Source organism: Stegodyphus dumicola, chromosome 5, assembly GCF_044657685.1.
Source record: "Stegodyphus dumicola isolate Sdum_Otavi_A_Nest chromosome 5, ASM4465768v1".
NCBI lineage: Eukaryota > Metazoa > Arthropoda > Arachnida > Araneae > Eresidae > Stegodyphus > Stegodyphus dumicola.
In genome coordinates this window covers 188905246-188927298 of record NC_140772.1, presented here as the reverse complement: position 1 = coordinate 188927298, position 22053 = coordinate 188905246, and the positions used below count along the sequence as shown (strand labels likewise).

Sequence of the window (22053 nt, the reverse complement as noted above, 5' to 3'; positions counted from 1 at the left end):
ACTAAGCGTCATTGTCAACTATGCCTACAGTAGGCCTGGGAATATTGAGACTGGACCATGGATAAGTGGAAGACAGCTGCCTGGTCAGATGAATCATGATTTCTCATTGATTACATTTATGGTCTTGTCAATAGTAGGCTATCTTCCAGGCATACATTTGCTCCACTGGCCCCTGTACAGCAGGTCATATGTAAGCTGGTAATGGCAGTATTATATTTTGGGGGATGTTTTCACGGGTGTTTCCGTGACTCTTAGCTGTGGTAGAACAGATAATGAAAGCTGCAGACTATCTGAACATAATTACAGATCAAATGCACCCTTACATGGCATCTGTCTTCCCAAATGAAATCTTCCAGCAAGACAATGCACTATGTCAAAAGGCTCGAATTGTGTTTGAGTGGTTTAAGGAACTTAAGAACTAATTCCAATTAATGTCCTGGGCACCTACCTAACTTGTTGGATCTTGACTCGACAGATCACACTTGGGATGTCATGGAATGGCAGCTCAGAGTTCAAACACTTCCATGTTGGAATATCTCGACTTTGCATGACCACTGCCGAGACACTGGGTACAACCTGTCTCCAGTTATCTACCAAGAACTTGTGGCATCCATGCCAAAGTGAGTTTCAGCTAGTTTGCAGGCCAAAGGTTGCACAACATGTTGTTGAGAAGGTGGTTATAATATTTTGTCTCTTCAGTGTACACCAACACCCTTACTCAGCTTAAACTCCTTACCTGAACTTTATTTTTGCAGTCATTGGTTGTACTCATACAGTGGTTCCCAAAAGTGTTTATATAATTATGATTTTCATTGAAATAGAGCTCTATTCATTTATTAAAGTAAATTTTCTGAATAAGATTTTAATAATAAGATCTATAATATATTCGTAACAAAATTACATGAAATATGTTTAAAATATAGCGAAATTTTATTTTTAAGAAATTAATAATCAAAAAATGACAAACATTTTATGTCACAAAAGTCTTCGGACACTTAAAAAAAATCTTGACAGACACTTGAAAAAAATCTTTAGTAAATATTTTCATTTTTCGTTAAATTAATTTTTAGTAGGATATCTTTTAGCATCCACAACAGCTTTTAAATGTCTGGGAATAGATTTTACTAGTTTTTTTGTAATTTCTGTATCAATGTTCATCAATTCTTCCATCATGACTGTTTTCAGTTCGCTTTTTGTTTTGATGTCGTGTTTTCGTACTTTAACCTCCAGTTCTTTCCAAATGTGTTTACGTGGTTTAAATCTGGCGACTGAGGTGGTGTTTTCAAAACCTGTGGACAATTTAGAGACACCACAGGCGAACGTTGAGAGCCGTATGCTCAGGATCGTTATAATGATTAAAAATAAAGTTACGAGGGCTATTCAGAAAGTAGATTACGTTTTGGAATAAAAAAATAAACAAAGTATAGGAAACAAATTTTATTATATACAGATGAAAGCCACACTCAAATACTACTTTTCTACATAGTCACCATACAAATTAAGGCATTTATCGTAGCGATGTACGAGCTTGGAAATTCCTTCGTCGAAAAATTCGGCCGCCTGCGCCTTCAACCACTTCGTTACCTCTTCTTGCAGCTGTGCGTCGTCATCAAAACGCTGCATAGCCAGCCACTTCTTCATTGCTGGGAATAGGTGGAAGTCGCTCGGTGCCAGGTCGGGACTGTACGGCGGATGAGGAAACAACTGCCACTTAAAAGATTCAAGAACTTTACGAGTGACATTTGCCGTGTGGGGCCGGGCGTTGTCGTGAATCAACAAGATCTTAGAGCTCAACATTCCTCTGCGCTTGTTTTGAATTGCTCTTCTGAGTTTTTGGAGAGTTTGGCAATACCTTTGAGAGTTTATTGTAGTGCCTCTTTCCAGGAAGTCCACCAAAATTACACCTTTTCTGTCCCAAAAAACAGTCGCCATCATCTTCCTTGCCGACATTGTTTGCATGCATTTCTTGGGTTTTTGGGGAGAACTTGTGTGCCCCCACTGCATTGATTGCAATTTCGTTTCACAGTTCACATGTTTCACCCATGTTTCGTCACCAGTAACGATGCGATCGAGTAAAGAGTCACCATCCTTATGGTAAGCGTCCAAAAAGTTCAACGCTGCAGCCATTCGCTGATTTTTGTGGTCCTCTGTCAAGATTTTTTGGAATCCATCTTGCACAAAACTTGTGGTAACCAAGCTTTTCGCTGATGATTTCGTGCAACAAACTTCGCGAAATTTGTGGAAAACTCAAAGAAAGTTCCGTTATTGTGAAATTTCGATTTTCACGGACTTTAGCATCGACTTTTTCGAGAAGTTCGGCGGTCACTATGCTGGGTCTCCCACTTCGATCTTCGTCGTGAACATTGGTTCGGCCATTTTGAAATCTTATGACCCACTGACGCACTCCACCTTCAGTGATAATGTTGTCCCCATACACTTCACGAAGCTGCCGATAGATTTCTATCGGTTTACAGTTTTTTGCAGTCAGAAACCTTATTACTGAGCGCACCTCGCAGCTCGCGGGATTTTCAATTAACGCAGACATTTCAAACCGTCACAGTATCTGAACGGAGCACAGCACGAACCTCTCACTAGCACGGCTAGATGCAGACTGAGCTGCGCAACGCTCTGACCCCAAGATGGCCGCGCTAGCCCCGCCACTAGCGGACACAGACGGAAACGTAATCTACTTCCTGGATGGCCCTCGTATTTCCAATACCCAAATTTTGGTCTGATAATTTTAAATCGTCTCTTAAAATATTTAAATAAAGAGAATGATTCATTATGCCAGCAATAAATAACAAATTACCTAGTCCTGATGCCGCCATGCAACCCCACACACACCTCCACCATCATGCTTAACTGTTCCAAGTTCTTAGAATGAAGTTCCTCATTTTTTCTTCTCCATACAGTTATTCAAATATTGGAACCAAAAATGTTAAATTTGCTTTCGTCAACAAATAGGACATTACTCCAGTACGTTTCGGATGTATTTATCATTGATTTTGCGAATGAAAGCCTAAGCTTTCTGTTTTTCTCACTAACAAAAAAATTTTTACGGGCAGAACGCCCATATACGAGGGCAATCCCAAAAATAAGGTCTCCTATATTTTTAGATATACAAAGAACCGTTTATTTTCTATAATTGCTACATCACTTTAAAGATTGAAGAATGCTTTATTTTCCAACATAATCACCATTTCGGTCGATGCGTTTTTGTAGACGCTGTGGCAGTTTTACAATGCCCATGTCACACCAGCTTGCCGCCATGCCCTTCAGGAAGCGTTGAACCTCATCTTTCACCTCATCATCGGAGCAGAACCGCCGTCCAGACAAATGTTCCTTTGCCGTTTGTGTTTCCTTTCCCGCTGCTGTTTGTGGTCTTCTGTCAGCATATGCTGCACCCATCTTGCACACACCTTCCAATATTGCAACTTTTCCGTTAAAATGCTGTGGATGGTTATTCTGGAAACCTCAGGAACCAAAATGCAGAGAGCATCCAGAGTGATCCTCCGATCTTTATGCACGAGTTCCTTAACTTTCGCGATTGTCTCGTCGGCAATTGACGGCCTCCTGCCCCTTTCTTCGTCATGAATTTCAATACGACCAGCTGTAAATTCTCTACACCACTTGCGAATGTTTTTGACATCCATGCATGACTGTCCGTACACTTCCGTCAATAGGCGGTGAATTTCAACTGGTTTAACGCCTTTTGCGTTCAAAAATCGAATAAATGCGCGCACTTCGCGGTAACGTTTATCGGGAGCTCCATTTCGAATGGCTGCCAAGCCAAGACTGAACATCTGAGCGAAGCGCCTGCATGCCTATGTGGTAGTGCAGAAAGCACCACTCACAACAGTGTTGCCAACAACCGTATTAAAACTTTCTCTACGTCCCCCAAAAATAGGAGACCTTTTTTGGGGGATTGACCTCATATTCCAGCTTCTCTGAGAATTCGTTGAACAGTTTCAGGTAAAATTGAAGAAAACTTTAATAAATTCTGCAGAAACTTTTACAGCACTCAAACGTGGGATTTTCACAAATTTTCTGATAATAAATCTCTCATCACATTTAGTTAACTTTTTCAGTCGACTTTTTCTTACCTTGTTTTCAATCTGATTTTCTTCTTTAAAGCGTTTTATCACATACTGCACTGTAGTATGCGATAAATTAACTAATTTAGCAATATTCTGAATTGATTTACGACTACTATGGTGAAAAATTATCAATTTTCGAATGCTGTTTGTAATTTCTTTACGACTGTGACTCATTTTTCAATAATAAATATAATATTATCAAGTAAACAAATAAAAAATTAAAGCAAACGATTTTTTAAATGCCACCACAATGCAAAAATTTAAAAAAAAGGGCAAACGATAATTCTAATTTTGATTTTATTCAAAAATATTTCAGTGTACGAAGACTTTTGTGTGATAGAATGTTTGTCATTTTTTTATTATTAATTTCTTAAAAACAAAGTTTCACTAGATTTAAAAAATATTTCATGTAATTTTGTTACGAATAGATTATATATCTTATTATTAAAATCTCATTCAAAAAGTTTACTTTTACACTGGTTATCATAAATTAAGGAAAAATCACAAAAATAAGCCAAACCATTTAAAATTTGTATATGTTGCCAAGTAAAAGAGTAGCTGAGTAAAACTCCAATATGCAAATTAGTGGCGCTGCACTCGGAATGCATCATCTGTGAGGAGCATAAAAGTCTATGTTTGAGACCAAGCCTACATATTTCACTGTGATAGTGACATCAGAAATCTTAGATAGCCAATTCGTAACAATGACCTCCAGGCATCATTTGCCTGCAGAACTACGACAGAAAGCCATTGGGAGACTAGAGGCAGGGCAAAGTCAAACAGAAGTGGTCAGATGGCTAAATGTGAGTCTTTCTGTGGTTCATAGACTTTGGAGGCAATTTCAAATCGCAGATTCGGCACCTGGGAGGTTCAGCCAAGGTTAACCAACTGCTACGACGAGCGCCGATGACCGATATTTGACATTATGCGCACTCAGGAATAGAACCGCTACTCCGACTCTTCTTAGATACTCCCTTGCTGCAGCCACCGGAACGTTGGTGTCAATGTCAACTGTGCGTAGAAGGCTTCACAAAGGTGGTCTGTATGCGAGGCGAACAACCATTTGCGTGCCGCTCAAGTCACGCTATAGGAGGGACCGTTTACAGTGGGCAAGACAACAAGTCCACTGGACACCTGAGCAGTGGAGGGCTATTCACTTTATGGATAAGTCCAGGTTTAGTCTAGAAAGTGGTAGTAGGCGTTATTTGATATGGAGAGAACCTGGAACCCGTTACCATCCGTCAAAGAAATGCATACGGAAGAGGCAGTGTCTGTGTTTGGGGTGGCATCTCTTTGGGTGGACGCACAGACCTCCATGCTTTTCCAAGGGGAACCGCGAATGCTCATGTTTATAGAGATGACATCCTTGATGCTTATGTGCGCCCATATGCCGGGGCGATAGGTGATGCTTTCCTGTTACAGGACGACAATGGAAGACCACACAGGGCTCACATAATATATGATTATCTTCAACAGAAAAATATTATGCGCATGGAGTGACCAGCTCGATCCCCGGACTTGAATCCTATCGAGCACATTTGGGATGCTTTAGGGAGACATCTAGCTGTCTCAATCCTCCCTCTTAGATCCTTGCCGTGCTTGCAACTGCTTTGCAAGAGCAATGGTTCTCGCTTCCAATGGAACTGATAGACCGCATACTTGAAAGCATCACACATCGCTGAATGTGCTGTATTGTTTTTAGAGGCGATTATATTTCATAGTGAAGGTATTTTTAAGCCCCGTCCACATGCAACGCTCCTTCGCACAGCTTCCATTAGCAAGGGGAGAAAAAGGAGACATGAAAGAGTTTCGTCTTTAAGACCCATTCAGAAGACCACCGTCTTCCTTCCCCTTTATACCTAAGCCTCTGTGAACAATCACGTCTCCGAATTGGCAGATTCTAATACTGTTTACACATTTTTAACGTTGTTTACTGTTGTTAATTTTGTAATCTGGACTTTCACAACTGGTACCTGAACTTTCGTGATGGTTCCTGAAAAATATATGCTTTTTAATTATTATTTTATAAGCTGTTATTTAGTTCACTCTCGGTGCTTGACGCTATTTTTAAAAGATGGTCATGGATTTTTAAACTGCTTCGCGATAAGATATAGAACTCAAACTTTGTACATACACTGCTTGTGGATGTGGTTGCACACTTTTGATTTTTAGAGGATCAGATTTTTTTCAAATTTAAAGTTGAAACGATTTTTTGCAAATATTAACAAATAAACTGAGAATCTCAGAATATTATAGTTTGCACCATAACACACTGTGGAGGAAAAAAAGAATTAAATAAAATTTTTAGCGTAATTTTTTAAAAAAATATTTTGAGAGAATTTTTGAAAATCGTTCATATTTTTAGACTTCTTGATGGCCATTAATTTTAAAATTTCATATCTAAAAATATATCGGTTACTAACTTCCGACATTTTTACAGCTTATAAAATAAACTTTTCGCATTTAAAAAAATGATACAGGAAATTAATTGGATGATTTTTTTACTTTTTTGAAAGATGTGCAATGAAGGAGAATGGGAAATATTGGTTCTTCTTGGGCATCAATTCGAAACATCGGTTTCAAAGTAATAATCTCATTATACTACACTATTTTTATGACAATTTTTATGTCATAAAAATAGTTGTTATTGTTGCCAATTGTTAGTTCAGCATTAGATCGGAGATATTTCTGAGTTAACTTTCTCTTAGGATGCGTTTTGCATTCCGCTGTGTTTAACGTTCTTATTAGATTGAAGCATAACTACTGATTATACTTAGTGATATTCTAAACACTTGTACGAGTATTTCTGTGGAAAATTCCAGAACTTTGAAATGTTTCTGTTGATAAAATAAATTTAATTAAGCTATCATCAGATTTGAGTGCAATGGCAATCATTTACAAACTATTATCAATCTATTACAAACCCGTACGCACGCAACAATATTATAATTAATTAATGTATTAAATTGTTTTGAACGTGTTTTACAAAACAAAAACAGGTAAAGAAAAATTCTGCTTGCATTTTACAAGTTTTTGCAATTTTTCTGGCCACATAAGGTTTTAAAAAAAGGTTTGTAATTTATGTTTATATTTACCAATTTAATAGCACTAGGTTTGATTTATATATATATGTGTGTGTGTGTACTGAAATTCTGTAATAAAATTTTAAAGATTTGAAATCATTAAATGTCTATTTAGACAGTTTGTAGTCTTTAAACTGCAAATGCAAAATGAGAAACCTTTTGCATTTTTTTCAATAAATCCTTTTACTTAAAGTCCTAAAATATATACAGATACGGACTAAATTTTTATTATTTTTACTGCTTATTTAAAATTATATACTTTATAGAAACAAGGATGAGTTTTGCAAAATACTGAAAGGAAAAAATTATTTGAAATGAAAATGTAACTGAGATCATATTTGTTTTCAAGATTTTAGATAAAAGTGTATTTTTTCCCCATCAGAAACTAATTCATCAATTGCAAAATCATTCCTTAAAGCTATTAAGAACTCTCTAATAAATACAATAAAAAAAAAACTGGGGGTAGACATTGAAAATTGTAGGAGAAGAAAGACATTTTAATAGTAAAATTTTTTTTTAAAAATTTAAATTAAAAAAAATACTAGCAAAAACATTTTTTCAGCTTAAAATTATTTTGTCTCACAAAACCATTTAATAATATTCATAAAAAGTAGATGAAAATGCTTAATTTTTTTTATTAAAAAATCATTCAAAAGATACCGAGTCCCTTGTTGCGTTGAAGCCGATATGCACTTGTCTTAACTTTAGTTTTAATTTGAACGATATTTCTGGAATACCTAGCATCAGATAACCTTGTCTGTATTTGTCTATAATTTGCGTATCTTGTACAGTTCTATCTAATTTTGGGGGGGGAGGGATGCTATAACATCTCCAGACATCTATCAGCCCGACTGTTTGGCAGACAGTCCAGCGAGCAGTAACTATAACTAAGTGAACCGCGCAGTATAGTACGGGAAATATTCCCATTTGCCCTGCTCCGAGAGGTAAGGAACATTCAACGAAGTTCTACCTCCAATTTGGTGAGGCAGTTAATGCTTATCCCATGTTAATGCTTGTGAACGGGACACGTTGAAAGAACCGGTTTTCGCTACCGGTCGAATCTGCTCTTGTGAACAGGGCTTTACTATAGCAAACTGATATCTTCGATTTGTTCATTTTATATATGTGCTAATTTCTATACTACCATAATTGTCTGGTAATTTCTTTTTATGTTATTCGATACCTTACTATGTGTTGTATATTGTGGGTAAGTTCCATAAAATTCTACATGTATCTTTTTCAGTAATCGTGATTTTTCCTTAATTTATGATAACCAGTGTAATTAATGCATAGAGCCCTATTTCAATTAAAATCGTAAGTGTACGAACACTTTTGGAAGTCACTGTATACTCATGTACTTCCAACTACAGAAGAGTTTTAAATGCGGAAAATACTCATGTTTTAGCAATGGCTAATTAAAAAAAATTTTTTTTGGATAAATAATGAATTTATTTCTTAATGCATTCTCTCAGTTTCTATACTTATATTTGGAAAAGTTTAATACTCATTGTGAAAAAAAATACAAGAAGTCTGACAAACTTGCCAAGGTGATATGTATGAAGTTTCCTCTGGCAAATGACTGCCACAAGGAATGTATCAGGGTTTCAAGAGGAGCGAGTTAACTGCACCACAGCCATAAAATGTACTCTTAACTAATACATGGCAAAGCTGCACAGTAATATGCAGGAGTAAATCTTGGTCTTTTAAAGGTAGGCATTTTAAAATTAGTAACAAATTTAATTTTGTAAGTAATAGTTTTATGTCTCTTGTATCTAAATAAATTCATATTTGTGTAATAAAATGCAAAAGTGTCTTCTTTTTATATGGCTTATTTCAAATCAACAAACTGAGTGATTACAAAAATACATGTCTCTACTGGAGGGAAAAAATTAAGATTTAGTATACAAAAACTAAAATAGAAAAACAATAATTCCAAAATTTTTATAAAATTCTAAAATACTCAAAATGAAATAAACATAGCTAAAAAAACAGAAATCAATTTTTTTTTTTTTTTTAAAATTACAGTTTAAACATAAACTTCTGGTGCCCCTTCCCCCAAACTATAGGCTTAACAACTTAGTTAAATTTTCAGATCATGCATGAGATTTACAATTATAACACTCTTGAACTAGAATCCCTTCATTTAATTAAATTTTGTTCATCTTAAAAACAACATTCATAAAAAAACTGTAATATGTGAGGAAAGAATAATGCCAATTCAGAAAAAACAAATACAGTACAAAGTCCAAGATCTGGATGTCCAATATCTAGACCTCAACATCACCAATATGCTCACCTTCTTTTTTTCGTATACTTTAGGCGTGTGTATTTGATTTTTCCCACTATAACTAAGCGTGGACAGTCTTCACTTCGGCACTAAATAAATACCAGAAGTCCATATCCTCCATATTGAAGAAACAATTTAGCATAAATTTGTGTCATCAATAATTTGGCTCCACAGCTGTGTATCTGCTTGGCATACGTATCAAACGGAAACATTCTACATAGAAATATAATTGATTTTATACCTACTAATATTTTATATCCCTGATGTCAACCTGGTGAATCATTATTTATTACATTTTGCTTTCATCACACCTCAAAACCACCAATATGCTCACCTTTTTTTGTATGCTTTAGGCATGTGTGTTTGATTTTTCCCACTATAACTAAGCGCGGACAGTCTCGATTCTTAATTTCACTTCGGCACTAAATAAATACCAGAAGTCCATATCCTCCATATTGAAGAAACAATTTAGCATAAATTTGTGTCATCAATAATTTGGCTCCACAGCTGTGTATCTGCTTGGCATACGTATCAAACGGAAACATTCTACATAGAAATATAATTGATTTTATACCTACTAATATTTTATATCCCTGATGTCAACCTGGTAAATCCTTATTTATTACATTTTGCTTTCATCACCACATGTTTAACAACACATGACAACTTGAGTAATGACTAGTGCAGCGATGACTAAACTTTTTTTTAATAATAGTAATTTAATAATAAAAAGTAAGGAAACCTTTTATATTGACATTACACTTGGTAATGATTACAGATTTAAGTTAAATGCGCTAAGAAATGTTGACGAGGAAAAGTTTTAAAAAAATTTCTTTCGATATGTCCAAAATAGATTTTATTAATGATACTTATAGGCCAAAAGATTACATTTAATCTTTTGGCCTATAAGCCAAAAGATTAAAGCCACTATTTTAATTAAGAATAACTGATTTGTTTTCACATAAAACCAGAACGGCACTAGAGCTCGTATGGCCACACTGGACGGCAGAATTCGCCAAATTTTTTTTAATTTAAAGAAGCACTGAGCAACCAAATTAAAGGATGAAAACTATTTTAGAACTTGGGAGAAGCACTGGGATCTAAAATTTAGGGGCAGCAAAAAATCAGAACTTAGGGAGGCACTTGGTAGGAGAATTTAGAACATGCAGAGACTGCATCAGGTGGTAAGATATCTAGCATCAGCCCTTGATAAAATCTTAAGTATATGTAGGAATTTATTTATTCAGGACTCTGATAAGGCTTAGGCATGTGGAAGAAGTAGATGTAAGGATAATAATAATTCAGGCTTAATTGTCTCAATGCGTGATAGAAGCAAGACAAAATTTAGAGGAACAACTTGTCTTTTGTTACCAATCTCATGATACCTAATCAATAATAGATAATGGATGCCATTAAGCAAGGCTAAAAGTATACTTTTCCTAAGAATCTGATTATAAATACTGATTCCTAAGAATTTCAGTCAATATAGCAGATTGGGATGTTGCTGAACTTTCTGATTTGATCCAGCTTATTATTTTTTGCAGCCTTTCTTTATTACAGCAATTCTATGAAAATTAATTAAATTAATTGCTGTAATAATAATAAAAATTAATTGCTTTAGTAATTAAATTTTATTACAGCAATTCTATGAAATTTCAATTACCGTAATTTCTGGAAGAAATGCTACGGCGTTTAAGTGCACTAAAAATAAAATATTTCCTATGATGGTCATTGTACATAGTTTGGATGGCCTTGTCACTGTACATAGACTGGTGCTGTTCCCACGCAAAAGACCGCTCAGTTGCTTTTTGTGAACGTTATTTTGTTTACATTCTTTCCCTTGAACAGACCTACATGCCTTATTCAACCTAAATGTGATCTCAGAACAATAACATTCTTCCCCCTTTCAAATCAGCATTCTCATCAGTTTGAATAGTCTCTCTCCTCAGCCATTCCATGAATCTTTCAGGACCCATTGTTGGATTTCAAAACAATGTATTTTGTATTTACTTTACTTTAATTTTATACTTATTACTTTTACTTTTTGGTCACTAATAATTGTAGTTAGTTTGGTTTCATGAGAGTGGCAGCAGGGCAATTATATAATTAGGTAAACATGTTTCTGTAGTTAGTTAGGCTTATTGAAGATTAATTGTATGTTATATACCTGAGTGATGTTTTTAAATAAATGAATACTTTAGAATATAGTAGTCTCTTTATAGTCCTTGATACGCTGGTAGCATAATACTTTGACGCATAAGCGAACACCCATCCTCTCCCCACACCTGACTTTTCTGCAATTTTTTTTCAAAGGCGGACATGACTCCACCTGCCTTGCAATAACGAACTCTGACTATTTTCCCTTCAGCATGAATCAATTTTTCTTGGCATTCTGCCAGATACAGATCCCATCAGTTCAGGTAAAAGTCATTGTTGAATAGTTTTTAAGTAAGAAGGGAGCGTAAATTTTTTAAAATGGCACCTAAACGGCACAGAGCTATACTGCTGGTTTTAAGCTTAATGTAATTTCATGTGCTGAACAAATTGGAAATAGAGCAGCAGCTCAAGAGTTTGAAGTGGACAAGAGATGTATTCGACATTGGAGAACCAAAAAAGAACTTAAAAATATGCTACAACAGAAACGAGCCAAAAGAAGTGGTACTGTAAGGTGGCCAAATCTAGAGGAGGACCTTGCAAACTGGATAAAGGAGCAACAAGGAAAGGGAATGGCAATTTCGACTGTAAAAATTCGCTTACAAGCAAAATTTAGAGCAAAACAAATGAACATAAATGATTTCAAAGGAGGGCCTTGCTGGTGTAGCAGATTTATGAAAAGAAAAAATACTTCTGTGCGTCCTAGGACAACAGTCGGGCAACAATTACCAATGGACAAGCAGAATAAAAAGGCATCTTTTCTAAATTATGTGACAGATATTATTGACAAAAAAAAAAAAAAAAAAACTTCTTTGGTCACAGATAATAAATATGGATGAAACGGCATTAGCTTTCGACTCTCCTGCAAACAGAACTGTTGATGAAACTGGTGCTAAAACTGTATCTGTGCTTAAGACGGGACATGAAAGAATGTCATTTACATGTGTGTTAGCTGTGCATCAAACGGTGACAAGCTAAAGCCGATGATCATTTTTAAACGAAAAACTATTCCGAAGGGAGATTTTCCTAATGACGCAATTATTTGTGCAAGCGAGAACGGCTGGATGTGCGAAACAATCATGCATGAGTGGCTACAAAAAGTTTGGCAGTGTCGTAAGGGATCTTTTTCCCAACCAAAAGGGTTATTGATAATGGATTCCATGCGTGCTCTTTTACTTGAGTCAGTGAAAACCAAATTTCAAAAAATGTCTACGACCGTAGCAATAATTCCTGATGGTTTGACAAAAATCTTACAACCAATAGATTTGTCAGGTAATAAATAATTCGAAGCTGAAGTCCGAAAGCGGTGGGAGTGTTGGATGAGTGAAGGATTGCATGCGTATACCAAAAGTGGTAAAATGCGTACAGCATCTTACGAAGAAGTTGCAAAGTGGGTAGGAAGTGTGTGGAAATCAGTAAAAACATCGTCAATAATAGCAGGGTTCAAAGAAGCTGAAATTATACCCTTAGATAAAGAGACTGTAAACCAAGAGGATGAATGTGACGATCTGGAAGACTTAGATCAGGATTTACTAAATCTTTTTAATTCAGATAATGAAGAATCAGATTTTGATGGCTTCATATGATGTACAGGTTGCTGTAATTTGTTTTGTAAGTAAAATTTAAAATTTCTTTTTGTCATCCAAATTTAATATTTCGTTGTTGCAACATTTTTTATAATATACTCTGAGTATTACAAATATGGACTTCTTTAGTGGGTAAATATAAGTATATTCGTGAACGTAAATATATTTTCAACATTTCTTACCTTTAATTTATTTTTGAGTTATGGTTTCATTTCATGCATTTTTCTTAACTGATATGTCATATATCAGGACACATGTTGAGATTTTGCATCTATACGGCCCACAACATCATGTGCAATTTAATCTATTGCAGCATTTACACTGATGCGGCATTTCTGAGTAATTTAAATTTTTTTCCCACCATTTTTCTTGAGTGTGCCGTTTACACTGATGCGGGATTTCTTCCGGAAATTATGGTATGTCAAAAAGAGTTTCTAATTCTGGAGCTGCAACAGAATCTACAAAGCAAACGCATGGTTCGATATCCAATACACAAAAAGTGCAATTGCTGCAAGAAATGGATAAATTATGCAAGGAGTATAGCATTCGAAAGTCAATTGTATATGACATAAGAAAAAAGAAAAAGGAACTTTTTGAATTTTTTGTGGATTCTGACACCCAATTATTCGTTTTGCTAAAAGTGAAGATTATGAAAAATAGATGACAGAATGTGTCAGACAGCATCACATTGAGGGCGTGCCATTGATAGGCTCCAATGCTAATGGCTCAAGCTAAAATATTTCATTAAGAAATGAATGTAAAAACTTAGTGTATATTCGATAGGTTGTTTATGAAATTTAAAAATCTCCATGGTATAAGGCAATTAAAAAATTCAGGTGAAAAAGCTTCAGCTGATACTGAAGCTGCTGAACTATTTGCAGATGGATTCTTTGAACCCATTAATGGTGAAAAAGTTATCTCCAGAACAAATTTACAGCGCTGATGGAACTGGTCTTTTCCGGCAATATGTATTACAAAATAACTTGACAACCTCTATAGAAAAGGCTCCAACTTGTGTAACAAATTTAGCATGTGCAAATGCTGCAAGAATGCAGAAGTGTAAACTTTTCATAATCAGAAAAAATATACAACATTGAGCATTTAAAGGAGTAAAGATTTTTCCTGTTACATATCGTGCAAATAAAAGAACATGGATGATACAAGTGTTAATGAATGATTCATTTGAAAATCATTTCGTACTCATTCAGAGGCTCAGCACAATTTGGTGGGTTTACCTCATGATTATTCTGATTGCAGACAACTGTTTGGCTCATACTTCACTTAAAGTTTCAATGAAAGATAACGTATCCATATTATTCTTTTCTCCAAATTGTATGTCTGTAATGCAGCCTATGAATACTGGAAAAAAAACATACACTGAAATGCAAATATAAAGTAGAATTTTTAAAATCCATGTTAAATTTTTTGAATAACAGTAAGACTATTCAAGAATTTTGAAATATTTTAGCCTAAAATCCTTGTAGAGGATTGCAAGATCCTGGGAGGATGTGTCTCAAGATACTTTAAAAAATGCTTGGCATAATTTATGGTCAGGTGCCATAATTTCATGGTGAGGATTATGAATATGATAGCCATGAATGTGAAGGTTTTCATATATTGGTGAAATTGTTCAGTTAATGGATTTTGTATAGAAATGTGGAGAAGCGGTAATAAATGAAGACAATATAACAGTTTTTCATTGCAATGACAATGCCCCAATCAATCAACAGATGGCAAAATCTGTAGTATGATTCTAGATCCAGAAAACATCGCTATTGATGGTGAAGAAAGTGACTGAGAGGTTACTGAAAACAGAAAAATTCCGATTGATAAGTTAGTCAGAGTTCTCGACACAACAATTACAGGACTTGAACAATGGAACTGTGTAACTGAACAAGAAATTAACACTGTCTACAGAATTAAAGAGAAAATATTAGAGGAAAAAAAAAAAAAAAAAAGGCAACTTAAACAACTTACATTGAAATAAATGCTTAATAAAGTAAGTAAAGAAATGTTACACCTTTTTTTTTTTTTTTTTTTTTGTAAATTTTGTTACCCTTTAGATTATAAATGCTTCATTATTTCAAAAATCCCAATTTCATATTTTTAATTTTATAATTTCTACATGCCATCTTACTAGTTTTAAATTGATGATCTAATATCTGGAAAAATCCCATGTCCAGAATCGCCGAAGTCCCAATGAGTCGTCCAATCTCAGACTTTGCACTGTATTTACTTTTTTTAACATATTTTAAAGATGATGCAAACAGCTTTTGGAAAAGTACTCAATGATGCTACTGTGTGAAAAATCTGGGGGCTGGGGATATTACATTTACAGAAGAAAAAAATTTTTAATTATTTCTGATTAAGTAAACAAAAATTAAAATTAAAGGAAAAAAGTATGCAAAATTTCCATAGAATTATATATTGAAAGAAAATAATAAAATGCATCTCAAAAGTTAGAAACATATTAAAAAATTATACTACAATTTACCTTTAAAATTCCTGTCTTTTAAAGGGGTACGCTTAATACCTTTGCTTCTTTTTTTAGACCGTACAGGAGACTTACATAAACGATCTACTAATTTTTCGAGCTCAGCTATCTTATCGATTTCCAATTTTATTGATGTTTCACCATTTAATATATTATCACACTTCTGAACAAGAACCACTGCGTTTAATTTCAGTTTAGGATCTTCATAATCTGGAATATTAGAAAATTTTTTCTTCACTTTTCTTTCATGCTTATCCTTAACAACACTTTTTTCTGAACTAGATCCTTCATCTGAAGAAGTAATGTCTTTATCTGATTTCAAATGTTTTAACTTTTGATGCACTTTTTTCTTTGATTTCTTATTTGGGATAAATTTATCTGAATCGAAAGCTGATGGACTGAAATCCTCATCATCCTTATCATCGTCTTCTTCAAATTCAGAATCAGAATCATCATCTAATACTCCACCTTCCTTTTCAGCTCCACTTGTATTTGAAACTGATATTTTGTTGTTATCTTTATTGCCATCTTTCAATAATTTATTTTTAGAATCATTAGATTTTGAAGGGGAAGTAGAAAGGATCTTTCCTTCCCTACAACTTTCAGAATCTGAATCATCAAGTAATGCCATTTTGGCTTTAAGATTAGCATCTAAAACTTCAGTTTTTTCATCTGCAGTAGCAGAATTAAGAACAGAGTCTTCAACAGAAGCATTTTCTTCAAGTTTATCTTTGAAAGAAGTATCATTTTTATCCCCATCAGCTTCTTGTACACATACATCCTTATTAGTTTCATTCACTGATAAAATATTTACACTCTCATTTGACTTAGAATCTATATCTTTACTTCCAACATCTTCAGTTAAATCTATCACATTTACATTTTTTTCACAATTTGCCGATTCAAGCTGTTCATTAGCACTATCAGTTTTAAGTTTAGAATTTACAAACACAGAATACTGTTGTAGTAAAGCTTTCATGATTTTTTTTAATTCAGAATTATGATTAACAATAAGTTGTTCAAATTTTTTAACAATATGTTTTAGGCTCTTAGAATGAGTTGTTTCAATGTTTCTCAATTTATTAATTTTTTTCTGGAAATTTTTATTTTCATCATCAGTTCTATCAAATGACGCCGTCACCCAACTTTCAGATGCAATTATATTTTTATTATCTGCAGTAGAAACACTTAACCTTTTTTCTTTTTTGATACTTTCCTTTATACTGAAACTTTTAATCAACTCATAAAACAGTATTTTTTGTTTCAGTTTCCTTGGGTTACACAGATAGCACTTCCAACCATCCCTATTCATTTTAGAGACTTCAGCTCGTCCAAAATTTCGACGCACACACGTGCTACAGAAACCATTTGGGCAATCATCACATAAATACAGTTTTCCTCCATTTCCACACCATGTGCAGTAATTATAATAACCATTTTCATCTTGGGAAAAGTCACTGCAACCATAAAATGATTCACAATCCTGTAAAGGAGGCAAAAATATGTATTTAAGTTCAATCTCTATTAAAAATAAAATGGGAAAATCTAAATGCACAAAAATCTACATATATACACAATCATCACATAAAACAACAGCAATGTATATTATTTTAATGTATTACAAAATAATTTCCCTTTGGTGTATAATTCTTTCCCTTTCATTAAATACCTGATATAAAATTAACCTACCAAGTAAAGTAACCACTTTTATAAATTTAGTTATGCATTGAGATTCATTTCCACTCTATATATTTTAAAACATTTTACTTGCATTATTTTTAAAAATTAGAAATGAATCTCACATTCCATGAGATAAGAAAACAAAACAGCATATCAATCTATTTAGAGCAAAACAAGATGCTATGCATATACATTTCTACAGGGTTTGCACTTATTTCTTTAAATAAAAATTACAGATTTTTAAGGACCTTTAAAAAAATATGAATGAAAAACAATTATAGATCTGTGAATAAATAGAAGTATATAAACTAAAGCAATTATCTATGCAACCACCTTCACTCTTGCAATGAATATTTTTCTGAGCATAAAAGAGGCATGTGGTACGTATTAACAATGTTGAATATAAATAGTATACAGTCGAAAGTCGTTAATCTGGACTCGTCGGGACTTCGGCAATTCCGGATTATCAATTTTTCCGGATTATAGATCATCAGTTTAAATTTGGTAAGATGGCATGCAGAAATTATAAAATTAAAAATACGAAACCGTAATTTATGAAATAAAGAACAATTATGATCTAAAGGGTATCAAAATTTACAAAAAAAAAAAAAAAAGCTTAATATTTATTTGTTTACTTTATTAAACATTTCTTTCAATGTAAGTTGTTTAAGTTGCTTCGTTTTATGTGATAATACTTTCTCTTTAATTCTATAAACAGACATAATTTCTACTTCAGTTACAAAGTTCCGCTGTTAAAGTCCTATAATTGCTGTGTCGAGAATACCGACTAATTTGTCAATCGAAATTTTTTCGTTTTCAATAACCTCTATATCACTTTCTTCTTTATCGGAAGCGAATTATAATGACGAGGAATTTGATTTATATCATATCAAAGACGGAGTACATCGAGATGAAATACTACATTTAGTAAGGAATTATAAGCGAAATAAAATAAAAACATCTGCCCTGAAGATAAGGATAGTGCTGACAGATTTAACTTCCAATTCATTGCGCGCCACGGCGTTTCGGCGTTTTCCCCCCTCGGGACGCTGAGCAGCGTGAAATTGATACAGATTTCGGAATGGTTTGAGAAACGAAGGATATGCCTTTATCCATTTTTTTTGCACCAATTCCACTTTTTGTTTGATGGCCATCGAAACATACTTTCGCTTTGTAGATCCTTTGGCAGCTACAGAATCGGAAATTCTTTTTGTCATAATCGAAAGTTCAAGCTTACTTTTATAAAATTGCTCTAACAGTCTGCAAAAAATAATAAGCTGGATCCAATTCGAAGATTGAGGAACAACGCAATCTGCAACATTAACTGAATTAGATAATTTTAGCTTAGCTTATACCCTCCGTTATACATTAAATGCGCAAGCATAAACGTATTACGCGCATGTGCACACGCATATTTGCAGCCGTAAAAGTCTTAGACATAAAAGACTTTCTACGCATGCGTCGCGGTCCGGATTATAGATCATTCTGGATTATGGGTGTCCGAATTAACGACTTTTGACTGTAGTACAGGTTATTATTAAATAGTCTAATATTTAACGCAAAACATGTTTAATAAAACCAAGTTTGAGAACAAAACCAACTCTCAAAAAGTTGTTTTCAAGTGATTAATATTTTCTCTGTCCTTGTGCCTTGAATGAATTCAATTGTGCATTAATTACACAATTATTTAACACAATTTCTTGAAACATTTATTAACACATATTTTAAAAAAGATTTATACTATTAAAAAAAACCTACTGGTCATAATTAAAAAATTCTCTTATGAAAAATATTCATTGAAAACGTCAATACTGAAATCATAATCCACAAAATTTTGTAAGAAATAAAGAATTATATATATAATTTATTATATCAGTTTTAAAAAGATAGAACAATTATACATTAAAATATATAAAACCATAACACAACAAAATATTTGTGTCTTTTTAATCTAAAATTTGAGTTTATCTATATTTTAATCTTTTATAAATTATTTTATTAAATTACAATAAGCAAACTGAACAATTAATGTTCCTATTAGTCTCTGCATCATCCTCTAAAGTACCTGCAATTTATTATTATCTTCCACAACAGCCCTTTGAAAAAAAAATTTTTTTTCCTCTTATGTATACATTTTCTTCGATAATTTTTTTCCTCTTTGAATCTTCTGATTTAATTGAAAATTCCATTGTTCTAATAAACTGTATGCATTTAGAATGTGCAAAATTGGTAATTTTATTTCATTTAGTAATTTCAGTTCTGAAAATAGCTTCAAAAAACTATGAAATGATATAATATGCATTCAGATAATCTTTTCAACTATCAAAATTCAAAGTTTTTAATAGAAAAATTATTTTCCAAAGTTGCTTTTCACCATAACAAACTGCAAAAATAGAACCATTTTTTGCAATTTGTCATAGTGCAAATCACAGAATTAAAAGAAAAAATAAAGGAAACAGAAATTTATCAAGATAAAGACATTTGAGATCCAAAGTAGAAAAGATATCCTTATCATCATCATCTTCAAATTCAGAATCAGAATCATCATTTAATACTTAAACTTTCTTTTCAGTTCCACTTGTATTTGAAACTGATTATTATGATCCTCTGGTTAAGCCTTGTTGTTTGTAGTACTCTTTTATTATGCACATGCCATGCATTTTGTTGGGTTTTTTAATTGCAAATAATTTCTGGTTATTAGAATAGTTTACATATGGCACACACACTCACGATACTTTTCCATTATGTACTCACATGTCCAAATGTGGGGGCAGATGCATAATGGAAATGTACAACTCTTGTTTGTGAATTGCACTAAAGAAAGAACCCTATTGAATTCTTCACAAACCATCATCAAACAGGCGACAGTCCTAACTACAATCAATTATAATCTGCTAGACACAAGAAAAACTCAAAGTAAGGTTGCTGCTTTGGCACACTCTATTAACATGAGGGCTTTTGGCACTGTTTACATACTAACAGTTGCAATTATAAGTAGGTACCATAGAAAAGTCAGATAACTTCTTTTTCATAGTTTTTTCCAAGGATTCTCCAAATAAAGTGATAAACTCATCACAGTCTTACTCTAAACTACATCTACTAAAACTTAATACCATTAATACATTTTTCATTTTGTTATTTCTCTCCCCCCCCCCCAAATTTTTACTTAAGAATAAAATTTAGAAAATTTTGAAAAAAAATTTCAGAAAAAAGTGTAAAATGATTTTTACACAGAAAACTAATACATAATTGAATATCTTAATAGAGTGACACAGTTATAATAAAAAATTACTTAAATGAAAATAATTTTGAAATAAATATAGTAGCTTTCTTGTTTTTGCTAAAACATAATTAAAAAACTCTGCTTTATTTACTCTGTCTGTTACCGTGTTTAAATTTCAGAATCAAGATATTCAAAAAACTGCCACAAAAACATGGGATAATCAGATAGTAATATTTTATTTTAATGCTATTTTTCTCAATAACATAATTACAATTTTTAGTTAAATGATATCACAATAACATTATTATATTTGGTAACAAAATTGCTCACAAATCATCAGATCAAAACTTTTAATCAATTTTAAAATTATGAGAATGTTGATAACTGCCAAACTTGTCAAAGCACAACAAAAGAATTAATACTGAAGAAAGGCAAAAGATTTGTTTTTGATGCAGTAAAGAGAACAAAAAGTGCATCTGCAAAAGGTATGTGTTTTTAACACATATGAGTCTTTAAACCAAAAAATGACAGTAGAAAATTAAAATTGTCTTTTCTCAGGTTCACGAAAGGCATGTATGAACAGAGATGAAACAGTGCTGGTTTTTTGAACAATACAAAAAGCTGCTGATAATCGATAGTGACTTCTAAGAAATATCTTGACTTATACTTTTTTCTTTGTTAAGTGGGTCAGAAATGACAGTTATGTTTACTTATAGACAGTTTGAATTTATCCCACTGACTACATTATGAGAAAGAAACAAACTTTGGTACCAAATGACATTCTTTTATTCAAAGAGTATTTGGCAGAATTACAACTTCAACCTTTGCTACTACAGTAAAAATCATGGGAAAATATTGATCTCTTTGGTTTAATTATAATGGTAAAGCATGCTAGGGCTACCTGCCTAAGATGCCTTCATGGAGAACTTTTTAAAGGAAACTGACTTGCATTCACATGAGACACAGGGAAAACAAGAAGATGGCCATGCAACCAGCCCATTCGCCTGGAATCGAACTACTAGAGTCCAGCAACTTTACTGCTTGGCTTCGGTAAGTGGGGAAAAAATACTGAAAAATAAATTTCAAAATGTATAGCAAAATCATTCTCATAAGAATGACAATAAAGGAAATTTTTTAATATTGTGGTCGTTCTTAATGTTGTGGACTGCTTTACAAGTTTCACTGCAGTGAGAACATCTATTTTAAAAAAGGAAGCTCAAATGTGGAAAAATAAATTTTTGCCTGTGCTTCTTGAAGTTACTATCCTTGCATCAATTTTAATGCTGATCAATCTATTCTCCTACATAAGTTACAGTCAGGTAAAATGTTTCGGAATGAAAATACTCAGTATATCAAAATAGCAAATTTTGTTACACGACAGATCTCAGAAACAGTAACAATATGTAATATAAAGCTATTAAAGGAAACTATTAAAGAAAAGGGGGAAGT

The 22053-nt window shown here is 33.3% G+C and overlaps 1 protein-coding gene across 3 annotated transcripts in view; it reads right to left on the bottom strand.

Moving 5' to 3' along the window:
- LOC118206101 (uncharacterized) overlaps positions 1-22053 on the bottom strand; it is a 279989-nt gene that overhangs the window by 236265 nt on the left and 21671 nt on the right. For all 3 annotated transcript variants that reach the window (XM_085817487.1, XM_085817486.1, XM_085817488.1), the window contains one exon: positions 15702-17184. In XM_085817487.1, coding sequence (XP_085673613.1) covers positions 15702-17184 — 1483 coding nt within the window. The remainder of the gene's footprint in view (positions 1-15701; positions 17185-22053) is intronic.